The sequence below is a fragment of the Eleutherodactylus coqui genome, chromosome 8, assembly GCF_035609145.1.
Source record: "Eleutherodactylus coqui strain aEleCoq1 chromosome 8, aEleCoq1.hap1, whole genome shotgun sequence".
Lineage (NCBI taxonomy): Eukaryota > Metazoa > Chordata > Amphibia > Anura > Eleutherodactylidae > Eleutherodactylus > Eleutherodactylus coqui.
The window spans coordinates 23,345,541-23,367,041 of NC_089844.1; the positions used below are offsets into that span (position 1 = coordinate 23,345,541).

A 21,501-nucleotide genomic window follows, 5' to 3' on the forward strand; every position below is an offset into this window, starting at 1 on the left:
TGTCACCTGAAGCCCTAAAAGTGGTTCCCCCCCTTGGCCTGTGTGTAGTGACCTCTTCTTCCGCAGCATCCATATACAGTCATCGCCTTCTGTGTGCAGCGGGTCCACTTAGCAGTGATTAGCGCCCCCACATGACAGCTCAGGCTCCCGATTCTGTATTGGTCTTACCTTGTCACTGTCCACAGTGTTCTGTGATGTCCGAGAAGCAATAGAGATGGTGTCCGGCTGGCTGCTGCCATCCCCCTGACTGTCCAGATCCTCCAGTACATCCCTGCAAGGGAAAGAATCAGCTGTTAAGTATTTAATATGATGTGAGCCACTCCTGCCCCTACAAGGACCCTTACTTCTTGAATCCATCCACACTAGGACCCTGACCCCTTGAGTCTTGCCTCCAGGACCTCGCTGCCATCAGGACCCTGACCACCTGAATCCTGCATCCTCCTGGACTATTGCCCCCCTTCAGGACCCTGACCCCCTGAACCCTGACCACCCCAAGACCCTGACCCTCTGAGTTCTGCCTCCTCGGGGGCCTGCCCCCTTCAAGACCTGAACTCCTGCCTATTCAATGACACTGCCCCCTTTAACCCTGACCTTCTGAACCTTCCAGGACCCTAATTCTCTGTATCCTGCCTCATTGAGGACCCCAACAGCCTACAACCTGTCCATTCCAGGACCCTGATTCCTTGCATCCTGCCCCTCGCAGAGCCTGGTTCTCTGAATCCTACTCATGCCCTCCAGGACTTCACCATAACAGAACTAATCATAACTCCATTAATTGGAAGCGCCCCTCTACCGCGCCCGTTCCTTACATTTATGCCTCACATCAACGTCACATCTCTGCCGTCCTGAGTGAGCACCACTACGGCTCTGATAGAAAGGGCGCCCATCTTTGCTGTGGTCCAGTATAATACTGGCTGTACAGCACTGTTGGAGGGGGAGATATCCTTAGGTAAGTAGACAGATGAACCATTCAAGACTCTGGGAAAGCTGGGTGACCGCTCTTGTAGGTTCCTCAGAAACAGATGAATAAACACACGAGGCTTCACTGACAGGCGCCGGGTCATGTGACGTGCGAACACAAGATCTGTCATACATCCGACGCTTCACATCCTTATAGAATATGAAGGACACAGAAGACGTCCCCAACGGCAGAGACATCTCTCAGGGTATGGCCGGAGACGTCCCCAACGGCAGAGACACCTCTCAGGGTATGGCCGGAGACGTCCCCAACGGCAGAGACATCTCTCAGGGTATGGCCGGAGACGTCCCCAACGGCAGAGACATCTCTCAGGGTATGGCCGCAGACGCCCCCAACGGCAGAGACATCTCTCAGGGTATGGCCGCAGACGTCCCCAACGGCAGAGACATCTCTCAGGGTATGGCCGCAGACGCCGCCAACGGCAGAGACATCTCTCAGGGTATGGCCGCAGACGTCCCCAATGGCAGAGACATCTCTCAGGGTATGGCCGCAGACGCCCCCAACGGCAGAGACATCTCTCAGGGTATGGCCGCAGACGTCCCCAACGGCAGAGACATCTCTCAGGGTATGGCCACAGACGCCCCCAATGGCAGAGACATCTCTCAAGGTATGGCCGCCATGGGAACCTAAAGTCCACAGCTTATACTCGGTCCAGTGTCTCCCCCCTGAGCCGCTAATATGATATATCATAGGCTGAGGTTGAACATAGGCGGTCGATATCTCTGCCAGATCTGATGATCACGCTGCAGGAGGGAAGCTAAGGAACACTTCTGATGATCGGCACCGCGGCAGGAAGATTGCTGTCAAACATCTCATTGTGTAAGGCAGAGGAATCAATCACCAGGAATGTGCTGGGACTTTTAGTACCACCCAGCCTCTGGACAGTCACAACTCTGTTACCCCTTATCATGAAGTCCCCGGTGGCAGCGTCGCACGCCTCTTACCTCTTGCTGTTGTTTCTCTGCTTGGCCGGGGTCTTTGGGGGTTGGATCGGCTCCTTTAAGGCTCCCTTCATGTGGATCATCCTCTCTTGGATCACCTCTCGGATGTTTTTGATCCACTCCTGCTTCACTTCTAAGCTCGATGCCTGCAGATAAAGGGGATGTGAAGTCAAAAGAGAAGCGGCTCCCGACCAGACACCGCCAAATACTTCTATCCTTCCATATAGTCCCATTTACTGAGAGATACATCCGTTCCAAAACTCTAATTACACCCAGAGCTGCAGCCACAGTTCTGCTGCTATATCACTTTATAATCTAGTCACATCCAGAGCAGCATTAACAATTCGGAGGTTACCTTATATCTTATGCTCCAGTCACATCCACAGCTGCAGTCACATTTCTGCTGTCTTATTTTTCAATCATGTTCAGAGCTGTAATCTCTGCTCATCTACATTTAGCTGTTCAATCACATCCTCCACTCCAGACACATCCAGAGCTGCAATTATAACTTTGCTGTTCTATTTCTTACACTCTAGTTACATCCAGAGCAACATTCACAATTCTGAGTTACTATCATATATTATGCAGCAGTCACAACCAAAGGTAGATTTCCTGTTGGTTCAGTGGCAATTACAATTTAGCTGTTACATCATGTCTTCCACTCCAGTCATACGCAGAGCTGCAGTCACAATTCTGTTAGTTCATGCCCTATGCTCTAATCACACCAAGAGCTGCAGTCACAATTCGGTTAGTTCATGCCCTATGCTCTAAGCTGCACTTACAATTTTGAGGTAACATTATATCTTATGCTCCAATCACTGCTAGAGCTGAAATCACAATTCTGCTGTTATATCATGTCTTATCCTTCAGTCACATCCTAAGCTGCTAGTCCAGCTGCATCCACAATTTAGCGGTTACATGCCCTCCACTTCAGATACATCCAGAGCTGCAGTCATAATGCTGCTGCTATATCATATCTTATACTCTAGTCACAAACGGAGCAGCATGCTGCCTGCTGTCACTTAGGATCAGCCAGCCCTAAGCATTTATACAGACCTTACCAGCTGTAATCTGGCGCTACACTCCGCATTGCTGACATCATCTTTAATTTGTAGCGAGACTGCGAGTGCAGCTTTGGTTGTGACTGGAGTATATGAATCAGTGCTCATGTAAAGTATAGAAAAAATACCCAAGAAGGCATCTGATCAAATTCGTGAGGAACAAACCTTCAGCACAGTTTTGTTATCGGAGGACGGCGTGCGACCCGACCACAAGGCGAACTTACACGGGTCCCCTTCCACGTGTTCCGTCACCCCCAGCTCGGAGGTCTGGAAGAAAAACAAGAGAGAATAACCACAACGGAAGGAAAGAAAGACGGAATGATGCCCTCATGACACCCGCACAGACAAGACGGAGCTCGTGTCCTACACCAGGCAAACGGAGAAACTGCCGCAGTAAATCCGGAGACGGAAACAGGCGCCATATTGATGACTGCAGCATAGCATTAGTTCAACCAGAAAGCAACAAGTGCAAGGCGACATTCACAGGAGCGCGAGTTCTGTCTGATGCGAGACGCACAAAACCCGTGCGAATGTGACCTGAGTGATGAGCGATGCGGCGAGGTAAAGAATCGTCGCATGTCCTATTTTTTCGAGTCCCTCGGAACGCATCGTCCATTGTTTTCAATGGGTCAGTCAAACACATGGCAGGCCGTGCCAAAGGATGTGATGTTTCACATTGAAATTCAATGGAAAACACTTGCCGATCCTCCGACACGCGTGAAACAAGCGCTGGACGAGCGCCATTTCACTGAAGGGATCCGAAGTGTTTTTGAATGAAAAAGGCCTCGCATCCTTGGGTAAAACACGTGGACAGGTGCGATATCCGGCCCACGTGGACAGGTGCGATATCCGGCCCACGTGGACAGGTGCGATATCCGGCCGGGTTTCTCCGCCTGATATCGCGCTTGCCCATGTTAATGTAGCCTTAAGGTTCTCTAGTAAAAGTGGGCGGAGCTAAGGGAATCGCAGGCACGAGACCTGCCGTACAAGCTCCACACTTATCCCGAAATGCAGCGACGCTCGTTCACAGAAGCATCCCACCAACAGCGCCAATAATGTGACCGTAAACAACCAGGATGGGACGTTTAATGCAGCTCACATTTGTTTTGTTCGGTCACTGCTTCTCATTTCTGATTGCTGACAGTGAATGGAAACATTCAAAGGATGAAAAATCTGCCTTGACAAAAGATCCGTTCACACAGCTGAGGGATTGTCACAACTGCAGCAGTGTAGATAATCCACTCTCAACTAAGCACAGCTTGTTACAATGTATCAGTGTAGGTAACAAGTATCAGTCCGGAATCTGGGATGTTTACATTGCAGAGGGTTGTCTAGATTTGATACACTGTAACAAACCCTCAGCTATGAGGAGAACCAGGTCAGGATGGGTTTCCGCTTCCGAACATAGAATGTGTCCATTCACTGCACTTGATTTGCTGTATACCGGACTTTAAAACTTGTACCATCAACACCCCTCCCAACCCCAATGTGTATTAACAAACCCCACCCACGGTGTATCATTAATGTCTCGCATCCCCCCCCCCCCCCCACAGTATATCGTCAAGCGCTTTCGACAAGTGCTGGGCTGAACCTCTAAGCGCAGGTGCTGCTTGGCAATTAGCACTATTAGGCTGGGTTCACATGAGGCGGAATTGCCGCAGAATTAACGTGCGGAAAGTCCGCACGGCAATTCTGCCCGCGGCTCATAATCCCGGAATTAGCCAGCGAAGTGGACGAGATTTTGCAAAACTCTGGTCCACACGAAAACGGACATGCGGCGCAGAATTCAATTCCGCAGCATGTCAATACTTTCCTCTTTTCCGCAGCGGCCTCTCTCCTCTCTGTGGGGAGAAAAATCCGCAGCGGAATGCCAACAGTAAAACCGATACAAAACCCGCAGCTAAAGGCCACAGAGTTTGAAGCGGCACTTTTCCAGTGGAATTCTTACGGTTTTTCATTGCGGCCATTCTGCTGGAGTTCCGTCCCGTGTGACCCCAGCCTTCGGGTGCGTCCACACGTTTTTCCATAGTGGGAACGTTTACTATTATAGTGAATGGGATTAAAGAAAATCCTGTTCACATGTAGATTAGATAATCCCCTGCGGATTTTCTGCTGTAACTGTACTATAACTGTATACTGCGGTTCTGCAACCTGTGAATGCACCCTTAGATGACCATTAACGACGTTCGTGTAATAGCATCCTTAGAGCCCCATAGTATATAGTTTACCCCCCAGCCCATGAAGTATTTTTAACGCCCCACCCCACGTTATATCAACCCCCCTTCAGATCTGTCGCGGTTCGTACCAGTAGCTTGTTCTTGTAAACATATTTTGTGTGCCCTGTTGAGTCTTTTATCTCTTTGCTAAACACCAGAGAGATCTCGAACAGGAAGAGGTGCCGGTCCCGCCCCTTGCGGATCAGAGATTTGGGGTCCCAGACTTGGAAGGAGTCCTGGAGGATGAGCTCACCCTGAACGTCCAGGTTCTCGTCAAACCCTTAAAAATAACAGTAGGTGTTAGAGGGAGGCTGGCGGGTGATGATGTCGCAGGGGGTCATGTGATCAGCCTCTGGCTGGTGGGATAGCCAGACCATGCTGAGACTTGTAGTTCCCTTGGAGGTGTGGACCCAGTAATAGAGGGTGGTCACCTTCCAGCATGCTGACGTGCATGGCGTCATTGGCTTTCTTTGGCACGCTAAGCATCACCTCCAGGCCATCCTTTATCTCGCCTTTACCCTCCTCGCAGCAGGTCAGCAGCTCCTAGTGAAGGGACACAAAGATACGCAAATGTAACGACGGCCGTGGAAGCTACACAGACACCAGCACAGAACATATTCATCAGAGCTCTGCAATGTAACCCGTAAGCTGCGACAAGCAACACCGCGAACCATCCAGGAGCGAGGAAACGTATGGTCTGTCCTGCATACTACCCACAACCACCCAAGCGGGTAGAAAACAGATGCAACCTACATTAACACAGATGAGGGAGACACATTCTCTTCATTTATCGTTCACTGATCCTTAGATACATTACACTCCAGTCACAGCCAAAGCTGCAGTCACCATGAGGTATTATATATCAAGAGCTGCTTTCACCATTCTGCTGAATCCCTTGTTAGAATTCATAATGCATTGCAGTCTTCTGTGTTGCATTTGTGGGATGCAGACCACTGTAGAGTCTAATATGATAAACTAGAGGGCAAAATCTGTACAGAGTCAGCATGAGGCAAGAGTTGTATGTATACCCTGAATCCTGAGAGTTTTCAGAAAGGCAGCAGATTGTGGATGCAGCTCTGGTTGTGACTGGAGTGCATGATCAGTATTCACAGTTTCTCTGTGTTACGTGGCGTGTGTTCCCCTCACATATAGGATTTGGCACAGGGTTGCCAAGTGGAGCGCACCTTGAGCAGCAGCTGATACTTTGTGATCCTTTGCACGGGTTTGATGAGATACGAGGAGATGGAGTTGGCAAGTCCGTGTCTCTGCTGGATCTCCTGGAATGCAGAGATGAGCAGATGAGTCGGAGGCGGGCCCCGCGGCCGCGTACTCCGCGCTCATGAAGATCATACTCACATCAAAGAAGGAGCCGGCGTGCTCCAGGATCAGCTGACTGGAGTCCGGCTTGTTCTTACAGTACGTCACATACATCTGAAACTTGTCCGCCTGGAAGAGATCGAAATATTATACATCTCTGACCCTATACAGCTCTATCCTCAATCATCACTGATCCTATATAGCTCTATACTCGATCATCTCCGGCCCCATACAGCTCTATACTCGATCATCACTGATCCTATATAACTCTATACTCGATCATCTCCGGCCCCATACAGCTCTATACTCGATCATCACTGATCCTATACAGCTCTATACTCAATCATCTCCGGTCCCTATACAGCTCTATACTCGATCATCACTGATCCTATACAGCTCTATACTCGATCATCACTGGCCCTATACAGCTCTATACTCCATCATCTCCGGTCCCTATACAGCTCTATACTCGATCATCACTGATCCTATACAGCTCTATACTCAATCATCTCCGGTCCCTATACAGCTCTATACTCGATCATCACTGATCCTATACAGCTCTATACTCGATCATCACTGGCCCTATACAGCTCTATACTCAATCATCTCCGGTCCCTATACAGCTCTATACTCGATCATCACTGATCCTATACAGCTCTATACTCGATCATCACTGGCCCTATACAGCTCTATACTCGATCATCTCCGGCCCTATACAGCTCTATACTCAATCATCTCCAGCCCTATACTCGATCACCACTGGCCCTATACAGCTCTATACTCGATCATCCCTGATCCTATACAGCTCTATACTCAATCATCTCCGGTCCCTATACAGCTCTATACTCGATCACCACTGGCCCTATACAGCTCTATACTCAATCATCTCCGGTCCCTATACAGCTCTATACTCAATCATCTCCAGCCCTATACTCGATCATCTCCGGCCCTATACAGCTCTATACTCAATCATCTCCGGTCCCTATACAGCTCTATACTCGATCATCCCTGATCCTATACAGCTCTATACTCAATCATCTCCGGTCCCTATACAGCTCTATACTCGATCACCACTGGCCCTATACAGCTCTATACTCAATCATCTCCGGTCCTATACTCGATCATCTCCGGCCCTATACAGCTCTATACTCAATCATCTCCAGCCCTATACTCGATCATCTCCGGCCCTATACAGCTCTATACTCAATCATCTCCGGTCCCTATACAGCTCTATACTCGATCACCACTGGCCCTATACAGCTCTATACTCGATCATCCCTGATCCTATACAGCTCTATACTCGATCATCTCCGGCCCTATACAGCTCTATACTCGATCATCCCTGATCCTATACAGCTCTATACTCGATCATCTCCGGCCCTATACAGCTCTATACTCGATCATCCCTGATCCTATACAGCTCTATACTCAATCATCTCCGGTCCCTATACAGCTCTATACTCGATCACCACTGGCCCTATACAGCTCTATACTCAATCATCTCCGGCCCTATACAGCTCTATACTCAATCATCTCCAGCTCTATACTCGATCATCTCCGGTCCCTATACAGCTCTATACTCGATCACCACTGGCCCTATACAGCTCTATACTCGATCATCCCTGATCCTATACAGCTCTATACTCAATCATCTCCGGTCCCTATACAGCTCTATACTCGATCACCACTGGCCCTATACAGCTCTATACTCAATCATCTCCGGTCCCTATACAGCTCTATACTCAATCATCTCCAGCCCTATACTCGATCACCACTGGCCCTATACAGCTCTATACTCGATCATCCCTGATCCTATACAGCTCTATACTCAATCATCTCCGGTCCCTATACAGCTCTATACTCGATCACCACTGGCCCTATACAGCTCTATACTCAATCATCTCCGGCCCTATACAGCTCTATACTCAATCATCTCCAGCTCTATACTCGATCATCTCCGGTCCCTATACAGCTCTATACTCGATCACCACTGGCCCTATACAGCTCTATACTCGATCATCCCTGATCCTATACAGCTCTATACTCAATCATCTCCGGTCCCTATACAGCTCTATACTCGATCACCACTGGCCCTATACAGCTCTATACTCGATCATCCCTGATCCTATACTCAATCATCTCCAACCCTATACAGCTCTATACTCGATCATCACTGGCCCTATACAGCTCTATACTCGATCATCCCTGATTCTATACAGCTCTATACTCAATCATCCCTGATCCTATACAGCTCTATACTCAATCATCACTGATCCTATACAGCTCTATACTCGATCATCACTGGCCCTATACAGCTCTATACTCGATCATACCTGATCCTATACAGCTCTATACTCAATCATCTCCGGCCCTATACAGCTCTATACTCAATCATCTCCGGTCCCTATACAGCTCTATACTCGATCACCACTGGCCCTATACAGCTCTATACTCGATCATCTCCAGCGCTATACAGCTCTATACTCAATCATCTCCAGCCCTATACAGCTCTATACTCAATCATCTCCGGCCCTATACAGCTCTATACTCGATCATCTCCAGCCCTATACAGCTCAATACTCGATCATCACTGGCCCTATACAGCTCTATACTCGATCATGCCTGATCCTATACAGCTCTATACTCGATCATCTACAGCCCTATACAGCTCTATACTCGATCATCTCCAGCCCTATACAGCTCTATACTCGATCATCCCTGATCCTATACAGCTCTATACTCGATCATCTCCAACCCTATACAGCTCTATACTCGATCATCTCCGGCCCTATACAGCTCTATACTCGATCATCTCCGGCCCTATACAGCTCTATACTCGATCATCCCTGATCCTATACAGCTCTATACTCAATCATCTCCAACCCTATACAGCTCTATACTCGATCACCACTGGCCCTATACAGCTCTATACTCAATCATCTCCGGTCCCTATACAGCTCTATACTCGATCATCACTGGCCCTATACAGCTCTATACTCAATCATCTCCGGTCCCTATACAGCTCTATACTCGATCATCACTGGCCCTATACAGCTCTATACTCGATCATCCCTGATTCTATACAGCTCTATACTCAATCATCCCTGATCCTATACAGCTCTATACTCAATCATCACTGATCCTATACAGCTCTATACTCGATCATCACTGATCCTATACAGCTCTATACTCGATCATACCTGATCCTATACAGCTCTATACTCAATCATCTCCGGCCCTATACAGCTCTATACTCAATCATCTCCGGTCCCTATACAGCTCTATACTCGATCACCACTGGCCCTATACAGCTCTATACTCGATCATCTCCAGCGCTATACAGCTCTATACTCAATCATACCTGATCCTATACAGCTCTATACTCGATCATCTCCGGCCCTATACAGCTCTATACTCAATCATCTCCGGCCCTATACAGCTCTATACTCGATCATCTCCGGCCCTATACAGCTCTATACTCGATCATCACTGGCCCTATACAGCTCTATACTCGATCATGCCTGATCCTATACAGCTCTATACTCGATCATCTCCAGCCCTATAAAGCTCTATACTCGATCATCTCCAGCCCTATACAGCTCTATACTCGATCATACCTGATCCTATACAGCTCTATACTCCATCTCCGGCCCTATACAGCCCTGTACTCAATCATCTCCGGCCCTATACAGCTCTATACTCGACCATCCCTGATCCTATACAGCTCTATTCTCAATCATCCCTGATCCTATACAGCTCTATACTCGACCATCCCTGATCCTATACAGCTCTATACTCGACCATCCCTGATCCTATACAGCTCTATACTCGACCATCCCTGATCCTATACAGCTCTATACTCAATCATCCCTGATCCTATACAGCTCTATACTCAATCATCCCTGATCCTATACAGCTCTATACTCAATCATCACTGATCCTATACAGCTCTATACTCGACCATCCCTGATCCTATACAGCTCTATACTCGACCATCCCTGATCCTATACAGCTCTATACTCGACCATCCCTGATCCTATACAGCTCTATACTCAATCATCCCTGATCCTATACAGCTCTATACTCAATCATCCCTGATCCTATACAGCTCTATACTCGATCATCTCCGGCCCTATACAGCTCTATACTCGATCATCCCTGATCCTATACAGCTCTATACTCGATCATCTCCAACCCTATACAGCTCTATACTCGATCATCTCCGGCCCTATACAGCTCTATACTCGATCATCCCTGATCCTATACAGCTCTATACTCAATCATCTCCAACCCTATACAGCTCTATACTCGATCACCACTGGCCCTATACAGCTCTATACTCAATCATCTCCGGTCCCTATACAGCTCTATACTCGATCATCACTGGCCCTATACAGCTCTATACTCGATCATCCCTGATTCTATACAGCTCTATACTCAATCATTCCTGATCCTATACAGCTCTATACTCAATCATCACTGATCCTATACAGCTCTATACTCGATCATCACTGGCCCTATACAGCTCTATACTCGATCATCACTGATCCTATACAGCTCTATACTCGATCATCTCCGGCCCTATACAGCTCTATACTCGATCACCACTGGCCCTATACAGCTCTATACTCGATCATCTCCAGCCCTATACAGCTCTATACTCAATCATACCTGATCCTATACAGCTCTATACTCCATCTCCGGCCCTATACAGCTCTATACTCAATCATCTCCGGCCCTATACAGCTCTATACTCGATCATCTCCAGCCCTATACAGCTCTATACTCGATCATCACTGGCCCTATACAGCTCTATACTCGATCATGCCTGATCCTATACAGCTCTATACTCGATCATCTCCAGCCCTATACAGCTCTATACTCGATCATCTCCAGCCCTATACAGCTCTATACTCGATCATCACTGGCCCTATACAGCTCTATACTCGATCATGCCTGATCCTATACAGCTCTATACTCGATCATCTCCAGCCCTATACAGCTCTATACTCGATCATCTCCAGCCCTATACAGCTCTATACTCGATCATCACTGGCCCTATACAGCTCTATACTCGATCATGCCTGATCCTATACAGCTCTATACTCGATCATCTCCAGCCCTATACAGCTCTATACTCGATCATCACTGGCCCTATACAGCTCTATACTCGATCATGCCTGATCCTATACAGCTCTATACTCGATCATCTCCAGCCCTATATAGCACTATACTCGATCATCTCCAGCCCTATATAGCTCTATACTCGATCATCTCTGACCCTATACAGCTCTAAACTCAATCATCTCCAGCCCTATACTCGATCATCTCCGGCCCCATACAGCGCTATACTCGATCATCACTGGCCCTATACAGCTCTATACTCGATTATCACTGGCCCCATACAGCTCTATACTCGATCATCACTGGCCCTATACAGCTCTATACTCGATCATCACTGGCCCTATACAGCTCTATACTCGATTATCACTGGCCCCATACAGCTCTATACTCGATCATCACTGGCCCTATACGGCTCTATACTCGATCATCACTGGCCCTATACGGCTCTATACTCGATCATCACTGATCCTATACAGCTCTATACTCGATCATCACTGATCCTATACAGCTCTATACTCGATCATCACTGGCCCTATACAGCTCTATACTCGATCATCACTGGCCCTATACAGCTCTATACTCGATCATCACTGGCCCTATACAGCTCTATACTCAATCATCACTGGCCCTATACAGCTCTATACTCGATCATCTCCGGCCCTATACAGCTCTATACTCGATCATCCCTGATCCTATACAGCTCTATACTCGATCATCTCCAACCCTATACAGCTCTATACTCGATCACCACTGGCCCTATACAGCTCTATACTCAATCATCCCTGATCCTATACAGCTCTATACTCAATCATCTCCAGCCCTATACAGCTCTATACTCGATCATACCTGATCCTATACAGCTCTATACTCCATCTCCGGCCCTATACAGCCCTGTACTCAATCATCTCCGGTCCCTATACAGCACTATAGTCAATCATCTCCGGTCCCTATACAGCTCTATACTCAATCATCTCCGGTCCCTATACAGCACTATAGTCAATCATCTCCGGTCCCTATACAGCTCTATACTCAATCATCTCCGGCCCTATACAGCCCTGTACTCAATCATCTCCGGCCCTATACAGCTCTATACTCAATCATCTCCGGCCCTATACAGCTCTATACTCCATCTCCGGCCCTATAAAGCTCTATACTTGGTCATCTCTGAGCCTTTATAGCTCTATAATTATCACTGATGGTAATTTTACATAGCTGACAGTTGCCCGAGTGATTGCTTGAAAGAGCAATTATGGGCGATTGTGGTCCCGTGTAAACACAGGACCTGACAGAGTAGGTGAGCGAGAATCACTCAATTGTTGCAGTTGGCTGGTTTTCAGCTCACCTAAAAAGCAAGCGACTGTCAGTGCATGAAGCATGTTTATTCTGAATTAAGGCCGATGACCAGAACATATATATGGTGCAATCGGTCTTCATTCAGTGAGCGATAATCGTTGGGGTGGCTGTCGGGCACTTAATCATCTGTCAGTCAGACTGTGTAAAAGTACCCTAAACCAATATCCCATCATCAGTGACCCTATAGAGCTCTACACCTTATCAGTGACCCTGTATAGCTTCATACCCCATGATCACTGACCCTAAACAGTACCATACCCCATGATCACTGACCCTATACAGCACTATATCCCATCATCACTAAACCTACATGGCTTTATATCTTCTTCTCATCACTGAACCTATACCCCATTATTACTGTGCTATACGCAACTTACACCCCAACATCACTGGCCCTATACACATCCTATACCCCATCACTGACTCTATATGCCTCTTATACAGCTCTATACCCATCATCACTCACCCTATATGCATCCTATACCCTATTAGCACTGACCCCATACAGCGCTATATCCCATCACATACAGCTCCATATCTCTTCATTATTGACCCTACACCAATCATCACTGATCCTACAGTTCTACACCCCAACTCCTACCATAAACAGCTTTACACCCCCATCATCAGTAACCTTACACAGCTCTATATCCTACCACCAGTGACTTTATAAGGTTCCATATCTCATCACTGACCCTATACTCATCCTATACCCCAGCATCACTGACCCTATATGCATATTATATCCCATCACTGACCCTATACCCCATCCTCACTGACCCTATACTCATCCTATACTCACTCCCGCATCACTGACCCTATATGCATCTTATATCCCATCACTGACCCTATAAAGCACCCTATACCCCCATACAGCACTATACCTCATCATCACTGACCCTATAGAGCTCTATAGCCTGTAACCTAGTAACGCCATAATTACCCATGTGACAAAGCAGTGTCCGACGTCCTCTGGAAGCTGCTCATATTTCTCTAGTTCCTTTAAGAAGATGCTGTGGAGAAGCAGAGCGACTGAATTAAACAACCTGTGACTGTCGTTGTACAGCATGGTATATATCACAGTATACACTGAAGTGTCAGCTCACAGGGTGAGTGAGGAGGAAAATGCTGGACTTCTGTATTTATGCACTGAAGCCTCTGACAGATACAATGTAACAAGGCGAGAATTTAAGGGGATTTTTGTAAATGAAGCCTAATCACTCCATAAAATGAAAACAGTTCTGAAACTTTCTCATAGACTTTGGGTTTCATTTTCAAGATCTTCACTTGTCAGTGAATGAGAACATCATTGTTTCCATTTACTTACTATTCGTATCTGGTCCTGCTCTCAGCTGAGGGTTTGTTACAGTTGTATCCAGTCTACACAATCCTCTGTGAGATAAGCACATCAACAGAACTAATCCCTGGTAGTTTGTTGCAATGTATCAGTCTGGAATGTTTAGCTCAGAGAGGATTGTGTAGATTTGATACAAATGTATCTATCCGTCAGCTGAGAGCGGCACTAGTTATGTATAGGGTTACTGCCTCTGAATGGAAACAACGGTGTCCACATTCACTGACAGCAAGCAGGCAGGGTCAAAATTGTTAAAAACTTAAAGTCTATCTCAAACCTGTAGAAAATTTAATTTAGCTTTATTTACATAAACCAGAAATCCCCTCTAAGGACCCGTTTACATTGAACAATCATTAAGATTCTCGTTGGATTGTACGGTTCGGAACGGTAACACTGTGCAACACAATGTTGGTAACCGATAAGCAGATAGGCGGCTCACAGTAACTTCAGTGCTGAATTCTCTTTTTTTTCTGCCACGTAAGGTTTTCCAGTTATGGGGAATAATGTAATCCAATTGCGGTTGTACTTTCTTTTTTGGACATACGCCTCTACAATTAATCCTGTCGGCTCGCCATTAATCTGCTTAATTAAAAGAATAGCAAAAGTGATTGCACAACTATTTCACATTCGCTGTTACACACGGCACTGACTGAACAGTATACGGGTAGGTTTATGTAACATATAGGGTATGATTCCACGTGCTGCAAACGCTGCGGATCATCCACCAGTACGTTGTCATTAATGATCTGTGTTTTTACAGCTCATTGGTTAGACTGGGACTATTTTTCAAAATGTAACAATATGGCTGAGCGGCGCGGATGTCTGAACAACCCAGACAGTTTCTGATATGTTTGCGGACAGTTCACAACTAAGACATAGCAGAGGAAAACAACATCCTTGGTAAAGTCTGTCTGTCAACAGTATTTGGGCATAAAGCTTGGTGACCAAGATAAGAGGTGGCACCGCCATCATCTGTGTGCCATGTAACACTCATCTCACACAGGAGCTGAAAGAGTAGAACGCCATTCGCCACTCCGATGGTACGGCAAGAACAAAGAGACCTCCATACTGACAAATACCAAAGGTGTCTCCAGTAAACAAAGATAAAATTCTGTATCCAGATATACCTTCTGCAATACAACCTGTGCCCCATAACGCCAGATTACCTATTCCTGATCCAATGGGAGGGTTGCTAATGGGCTCTAGCTGGGCAGCATCCCTGGGACGACTATGGTGGTCACTATTACTACTCGGGCCAATATAGGGGCCACTATTACTACTAAGGCAACTGTGAGGGTCACTGTTAGTAGTGTGGCCACTATGGGGTCACTATTGGGGCTCATTCCCATGGACGTAAGCGCATGTCAGTTGTACAAATGCAATATCCATTTGCCCAAATACACTGCATGTTTGCACATGCAAATAAGAACCCAGACCGGCTCATTGAAATGTTGTGCAAATAAGCGGGTTTCCCCGTACTCCCTGCGTATTTGTGCCGCCCAGTTACTTCAGCGGCTTATTGCAGTGTGTATTGCGCCCCAACAAGGTCGGGCTGCGTATTTTTCACACAATTGTATATCATGTGAAAAAATACACTCGTGAATGAAGCCATTGAAATCAGTGGGTTCTATTCACTGCTTATTCCGCACACAAGACACCTCAGTCATTGAAGACCGCTACAAAGGGACGGACAATCCGAATATGTTTATTGTGATTGGAGGCGGCCGGAAGTGATCTCCGCTCCGCTCCACCTCTATTCATTCATCGCTCTTGTGTAACAGCAGATATTAGCCGGATCCGGGGTGGCAGGAATGTTCCATACATTGCAGCGTGTCTCACACAGTGTTGGGGGGGAGGGGGTCCCCTACATGTCTTATGTATAAATCGATGAAACTGCGGTCTCAGCAGACGAGGACTCACTTGTTGTGAAAATCATAGATCTCCTGAATGTTCCCAAAGATGATGTGCTCCTTATTAACAATCCCGGCGGGGATCTCCTCCACGCCACTCGTCATCTCCCACAGGTATGTCTGCGAGAGAGGGAGAGAGAGAAAAGCTAAGGTAGATGATACATAGAGAGAGATCAGAGAAAGAGACAGACTGCGAGGTAGAGATGAGACAGAGGGCTGGGTACAGGTACCTCCATACACTCGTGCAGGTCTCGGACATAGGCCTTCTCTGTCTGGAGCAGCTCAGCCATTATAAACCTGAAAAAGGTACAAAAATATGATATTAGACACTGGAGTTATAATGGTAGTAGGACATTTACACGGGGCGACTATTGGCCAGATAATCGCTCGAAAGAGGAAATTCAAACAACAGTCGTTCAGTGTTAACATGGCCACCAACAGGCTGACGAGCGAGGAGCTGCTCACTAGTTGTGCATCGATTCATTTTACCCAAAACATTAGTCGCTGGTTGGTGAAAAGCCGCCTGCTGTAAGGTCACAATCGTTTGTATGTGAGCGACTTACAAACACATTAGCATGGAGATCCCTCTATGAATGATATCTCGGCAAACAACCAATGAGCGGGCAGCGCTCTGCGCAAAAGCACATGAACCGCCGTCGCTTGTGCACGTCTCCAAGTGACTGAATGATCGTTGCTCTGTGTGAGGCCGCCTGCAGACGGCCGGGTCGGATCCGGCTGCGAGGATCCTCGCAGCGGGACCCGACCCGAGCCACTGCAGAGAGCAGCGCGGGCACTCACCTCTTCCGCGGCTCCGGCTCTTTCATGTGCCGGCTGGTGAGTGACGTAAAGAAATAGATCATGCCGCGATTTGTTTGCCGCGTGAGATTTTGCGCGGCCGCCCACATAGGATTGCGTTTGTTAACGCAATCCTATGGCAGCTTCCAGGGGCGGGAATTTCCGCCAGTCTGCAGGCGGCCTAAAGGTACCATTATACTGGAGTTATACTCCAGATATACGGGACACTATTACTCAGGTGGGCCGATACCGTTATATCCAGCGGGCCACATCATTAGAATTTTTAAAGACCAGTATCAGAATCACAGATTAGAGCAAATCCATCCTTGTACCCAGACAACAAAACCCCCTCAGTCAGAGGTAAAGGAGGAAGAAGAGATCACTGCTACAGAAGATGGGCCCTAGTGAATGAATCAACAGGGGCCCCAAGCCACACTGGACGCTAGAAAACAAACAAATTGGGGGCCCAGAGCTTCACTAAACTATGGCAAAAAAAAAAAAAAAAAACTACTGAGGGCCACAAGCTGCAATTGCCTATAGTAAATCAACAAACTGGGGGCCCCGAGGCGCGCAGGTCCCACTGGACGCATAGATATGGGCCCCATGGCATGGTATTCGTGAAGGCGATGCAGCCAATTCTCGCTCACTCTTTTTTCCGGGCAGATTTCCTCTTCTCCTCGTTGACCTCGTGGCCGGCATCTCGCAGTTTCACTTCAGGGTCGGTCAGAATAGCCGGAATGATGTCAAGTTCCAGATCTTTATTGTCCTGAAGAAGCAAAAATGCAACAATCAGTCAAACGTTAGACGCGGACGAGGACGCAGCCCCCTCCCCCGATATGGCCAGTTTTTACTTTCCCTCCTGTGATCAGATATAATAAGTGACCCGCGGCACCCGCCGCCTCCGATCTTAAAGGAGTATTGCAGTGATGGGGCATTTCTTCAGTTTTCATCCATCCACTGGATGGTTGAAGATGGATATCAGTGGGGGTCTGACTCTTGGGACCCTCACCGATCCTAAGAATAGGGACCCATGGCCCCCCTATTTCACAGTTCAGCGAATGGACCGCTGGTCACACATGCGCTGTAGCGGTTTCATTCCTCTCAATGGTGCAGACAGATAGTCAAGCACAGCACTTGGCTATTTTCATCAACCCATTGAAATGAATGGATCGGTGCCACTCCATTCATTTCAGTGGGAGTGACGGACGTAGCCGAGTGCTGCGTCCACCTATCGCTGTCTGCCCAATTGAAAGCAGCCGAGGGCGCGCATGTGCCCTGCCTCTGCCACTTCAATGGAGCAGACACAAAGTCGAGCACACCGCTCTGCTATCTGTCTGCACCACTGAGGGGAATGTAGCCGCTGTACCCTTGAGTGACGAGCGAGTCCCCACTACACTACAGAAATGCATCTTGAACTGTGAAATAGGTGTGACATGGGTCTCCATTCTTAGGATCAGCGGGGGTCCCAGGGGTTGGACCCCACTGTTATCAGTTTTCTGAAAAAACAATATGCCCCATTGCTGGAATACCCCTTTAATATGATCAGATCTCCCGCCATCTAGTGGTCACCAGGAGAACAGCCACCTGGACCACAGTGAGCAGTCACTGCACTCCTAGCGAGGATGACAGCAGCGCCTGTTCATTATTGATTAGCAGAATATGAGGCCAGCACTCAATTATAAGCAGCGCTCGTATCGCTGCCAACATGTCCTATGAATTATACATTAAAGGCGACCGTCCACGGCCCACCGCTGCACCATATGGTTAAGATATCCTTTCAATTAGAGAGAAGCGGATGAATCACTAATCTACGATGGAAGCCCCCTGCAGGCAGTGCGATGTATACTCTAATATGGCGGCATGTGATCACTGCATTAAACCGAGGATATCATCAGCATAGTGCCACATGACATCTCACTGTATATATATAGCCAGTGCCTCTTTTGGGGCAAAAATTAATATAGGACAGGGTCCTACTTTCAGGGAAACACAGTTCGTGTGTGTTTGTGTATGTACATATACACACACACACACACACACACACACATTATTATATATACACATACACATACACACACACACGCACACACACAAACTGTGTTTCCCTGAGAGTAGGACCCCTCTTATATTAATTTTTGCCCCAAAAGAGGCACTGGGTCTTGTTATACTTACCTAGCGGGCTCGATCCAGGTCCCTCCCGCTGCTCCCCACAGCTCCGACGCTCTTCCCGCAGTCCTCGGCCGCTCGTACATCACCACTTTCTGGTTACGGGATTTATAAACCCTGCCTCCAGGAAGCGATAGCTGTGATTAGTTCTTCGATCGCTGCTCAACCAATCAATGGAGCGTTGGATGAACCAATGCGATGGCTGTGATTGGCCACGGCTCAGCCAATTACTAAATCCCGCCTCTACAGCACAATGGCTGCTGATTGGTACTTCCACCGGTGCTTAGCCAATCAAAGCAGTGCTCGATGAATCAATGCAATGGCTGCAATTGGCCACGGCTTAGCCACTTACTAAATCCCGCCTCTATAGTGCGATGTCTGTTGACTGGCTGAGAAGTGGTGGGAGAACCAATCAACAGCCATCGCGTTGTAGAGGTGGGATATAAGAACTGGCTGAGCCGCGGCCAATCACAGCCATCGCATTATTTTATTCAGAGCTGCACTAAATGGCTGAGCAACAATCGAACCAATCACAGCCATCATTTCCAGGAAGCTGGATTTATGAATCCTGCAATCAGGAAGTGATGTTGTACGAGCGGCTGAGGACTGCGGGAACCACGTAGAACCTCTAGAGAGCAGCAGAAGGGACCTGGACCGAGCCTGCTAGGTATTGTATTCTTTTTTTTTATGTAGTGTGACTAGGGCTTATTTTCGGGGTAAGGCTTATATTACAAGCCTCTTCGAAAATTAGATTAGGGCCTATTTTCGGGGTAAGTCATTTTTGGGGAAACAGGGCATATTATAATCTCCCTTACCTAAGCAGATCCCTTTAAATTAGTAAGTCTAGAAGTTGCACCAATATGGCTAAAGGTGGCAAGTGCATCCATTAAGTGGCTCCTGGAGAAAAGATCAGGGGCCCAAATGAAGCAAGAGCTATGTGTATGTTATCACCTCCCCAGGAAGTCCACTTCCATGAGACACCTCAGTCTGCACCATCTGCATATAGTCTCATTTCGACCCCGCAATGGCGCGACTCTCCAGTATTACATCACATTACAGATGGGTTGTCTGGAGCAGAATCCAGCTGCAGGTTAGGACATGAAAGCAGTGTTGTGATTGGATGCTCTTGGCGGCACCATATGTGGGGTACCTCAGTGCTGATGCCCAGCGCCCTTTGCAATGAACACTGGTATTTTCCCATCCGTAGGGAGAAGTCGCGGTAATGCTTGTTCACGGTGGTCACCCATTTTTTCAGCTCGGTGGCGTGGACATGTCCTTTCTCCACGAAGCTGTCCGCCAGCTGGATGAGGAGCCGCACCTTCTCCTTAGTTTGCTGCCAGGAGAGAAGAGGACACAAATAATGATGGCGGCGCCTCACCCCGCTGATCTCTGTGTCTATATAAAGCAGCATCATCATAACAAAGACATTAATCATTACACTATGAGACACTGATCGGTTCTGGAGCTGTAGACGCCGGGACTCCCAGCCGGAGATGCTCAACCATCAGGAGAGGTCACTGTGACATTCACTGTCTCCTCACTCATATGATAAAATACGACCGCTGCCGTGACAGCCGCTGGACTGCAATACTGACCACTAGAGGGCGCAGCAGCAACAGGAAAGTAGACTGTAGGGTCAATGGCCCCCTGAGAGTGAGGCCTGAAGAAGTGAGCCTCAAGACTTCCATAACGGACTCTATTCTGTGCAAAGACTCTCCACCTCCTGCAACGCCTTCATCCTTGGGGTCCTCACCTTGGCAGGAAGGCGGAAGTCCTCGTATTCCTTCAGCAGACCCTGAGTTTCCTCCAGACTCTCCCCACTGCTCGTGTGTGAAGAGAGGAAATGTTCTCCATTCTCCTGGATCCAGTCTAAAGCCTGAGAGAGAAAAGAACAGAGACGTCCTCAGCGCCGAAGACACAACAATACACAATTATATATATATAATCGCTGCGACACAATGTAACACGTGAGAAACCCGGTCATACCAGTAATAAACAAAACCCACATCATCCTGCACAGACATAGGATTACTGAAGCTACCACTAGGGGGAGCTCCCTGTATACAGGCTCCACTATGGAGAGCTCAGAGTATACAAATTATACAGCCACCACTAGGGGGAGCTCATTGTATACAGATTACAGAGCCAAAACTAAGGCGGGGCTGATACGAGTGTATGGTATAACGCTGCGTATATAGCACAGGGTTTTACTGTGGTGTGGACTCGCGCATCGTGGCGTATGGCAGCGATTTTTGCCGGCGCATCTCACGCCGGCATCTCGCACG

The 21,501-nt window shown here is 47.7% G+C and overlaps 1 protein-coding gene across 4 annotated transcripts in view; it reads right to left on the reverse strand.

Moving 5' to 3' along the window:
* KALRN (kalirin RhoGEF kinase) overlaps positions 1-21,501 on the reverse strand; it is a 282,007-nt gene that overhangs the window by 92,935 nt on the left and 167,571 nt on the right. For all 4 annotated transcript variants that reach the window (XM_066575309.1, XM_066575303.1, XM_066575305.1 and 1 more), the window contains exons 21-33: positions 20,970-21,092; positions 20,367-20,549; positions 17,698-17,816; positions 16,486-16,552; positions 16,266-16,375; positions 13,935-14,004; positions 6,554-6,643; positions 6,382-6,474; positions 5,629-5,740; positions 5,287-5,477; positions 3,147-3,248; positions 1,924-2,066; positions 169-271 (exon numbers count right to left, since the gene is read on the reverse strand). In XM_066575309.1, coding sequence (XP_066431406.1) covers positions 169-271; positions 1,924-2,066; positions 3,147-3,248; positions 5,287-5,477; positions 5,629-5,740; positions 6,382-6,474; positions 6,554-6,643; positions 13,935-14,004; positions 16,266-16,375; positions 16,486-16,552; positions 17,698-17,816; positions 20,367-20,549; positions 20,970-21,092 — 1,506 coding nt within the window. The remainder of the gene's footprint in view (positions 1-168; positions 272-1,923; positions 2,067-3,146; positions 3,249-5,286; positions 5,478-5,628; positions 5,741-6,381; positions 6,475-6,553; positions 6,644-13,934; positions 14,005-16,265; positions 16,376-16,485; positions 16,553-17,697; positions 17,817-20,366; positions 20,550-20,969; positions 21,093-21,501) is intronic.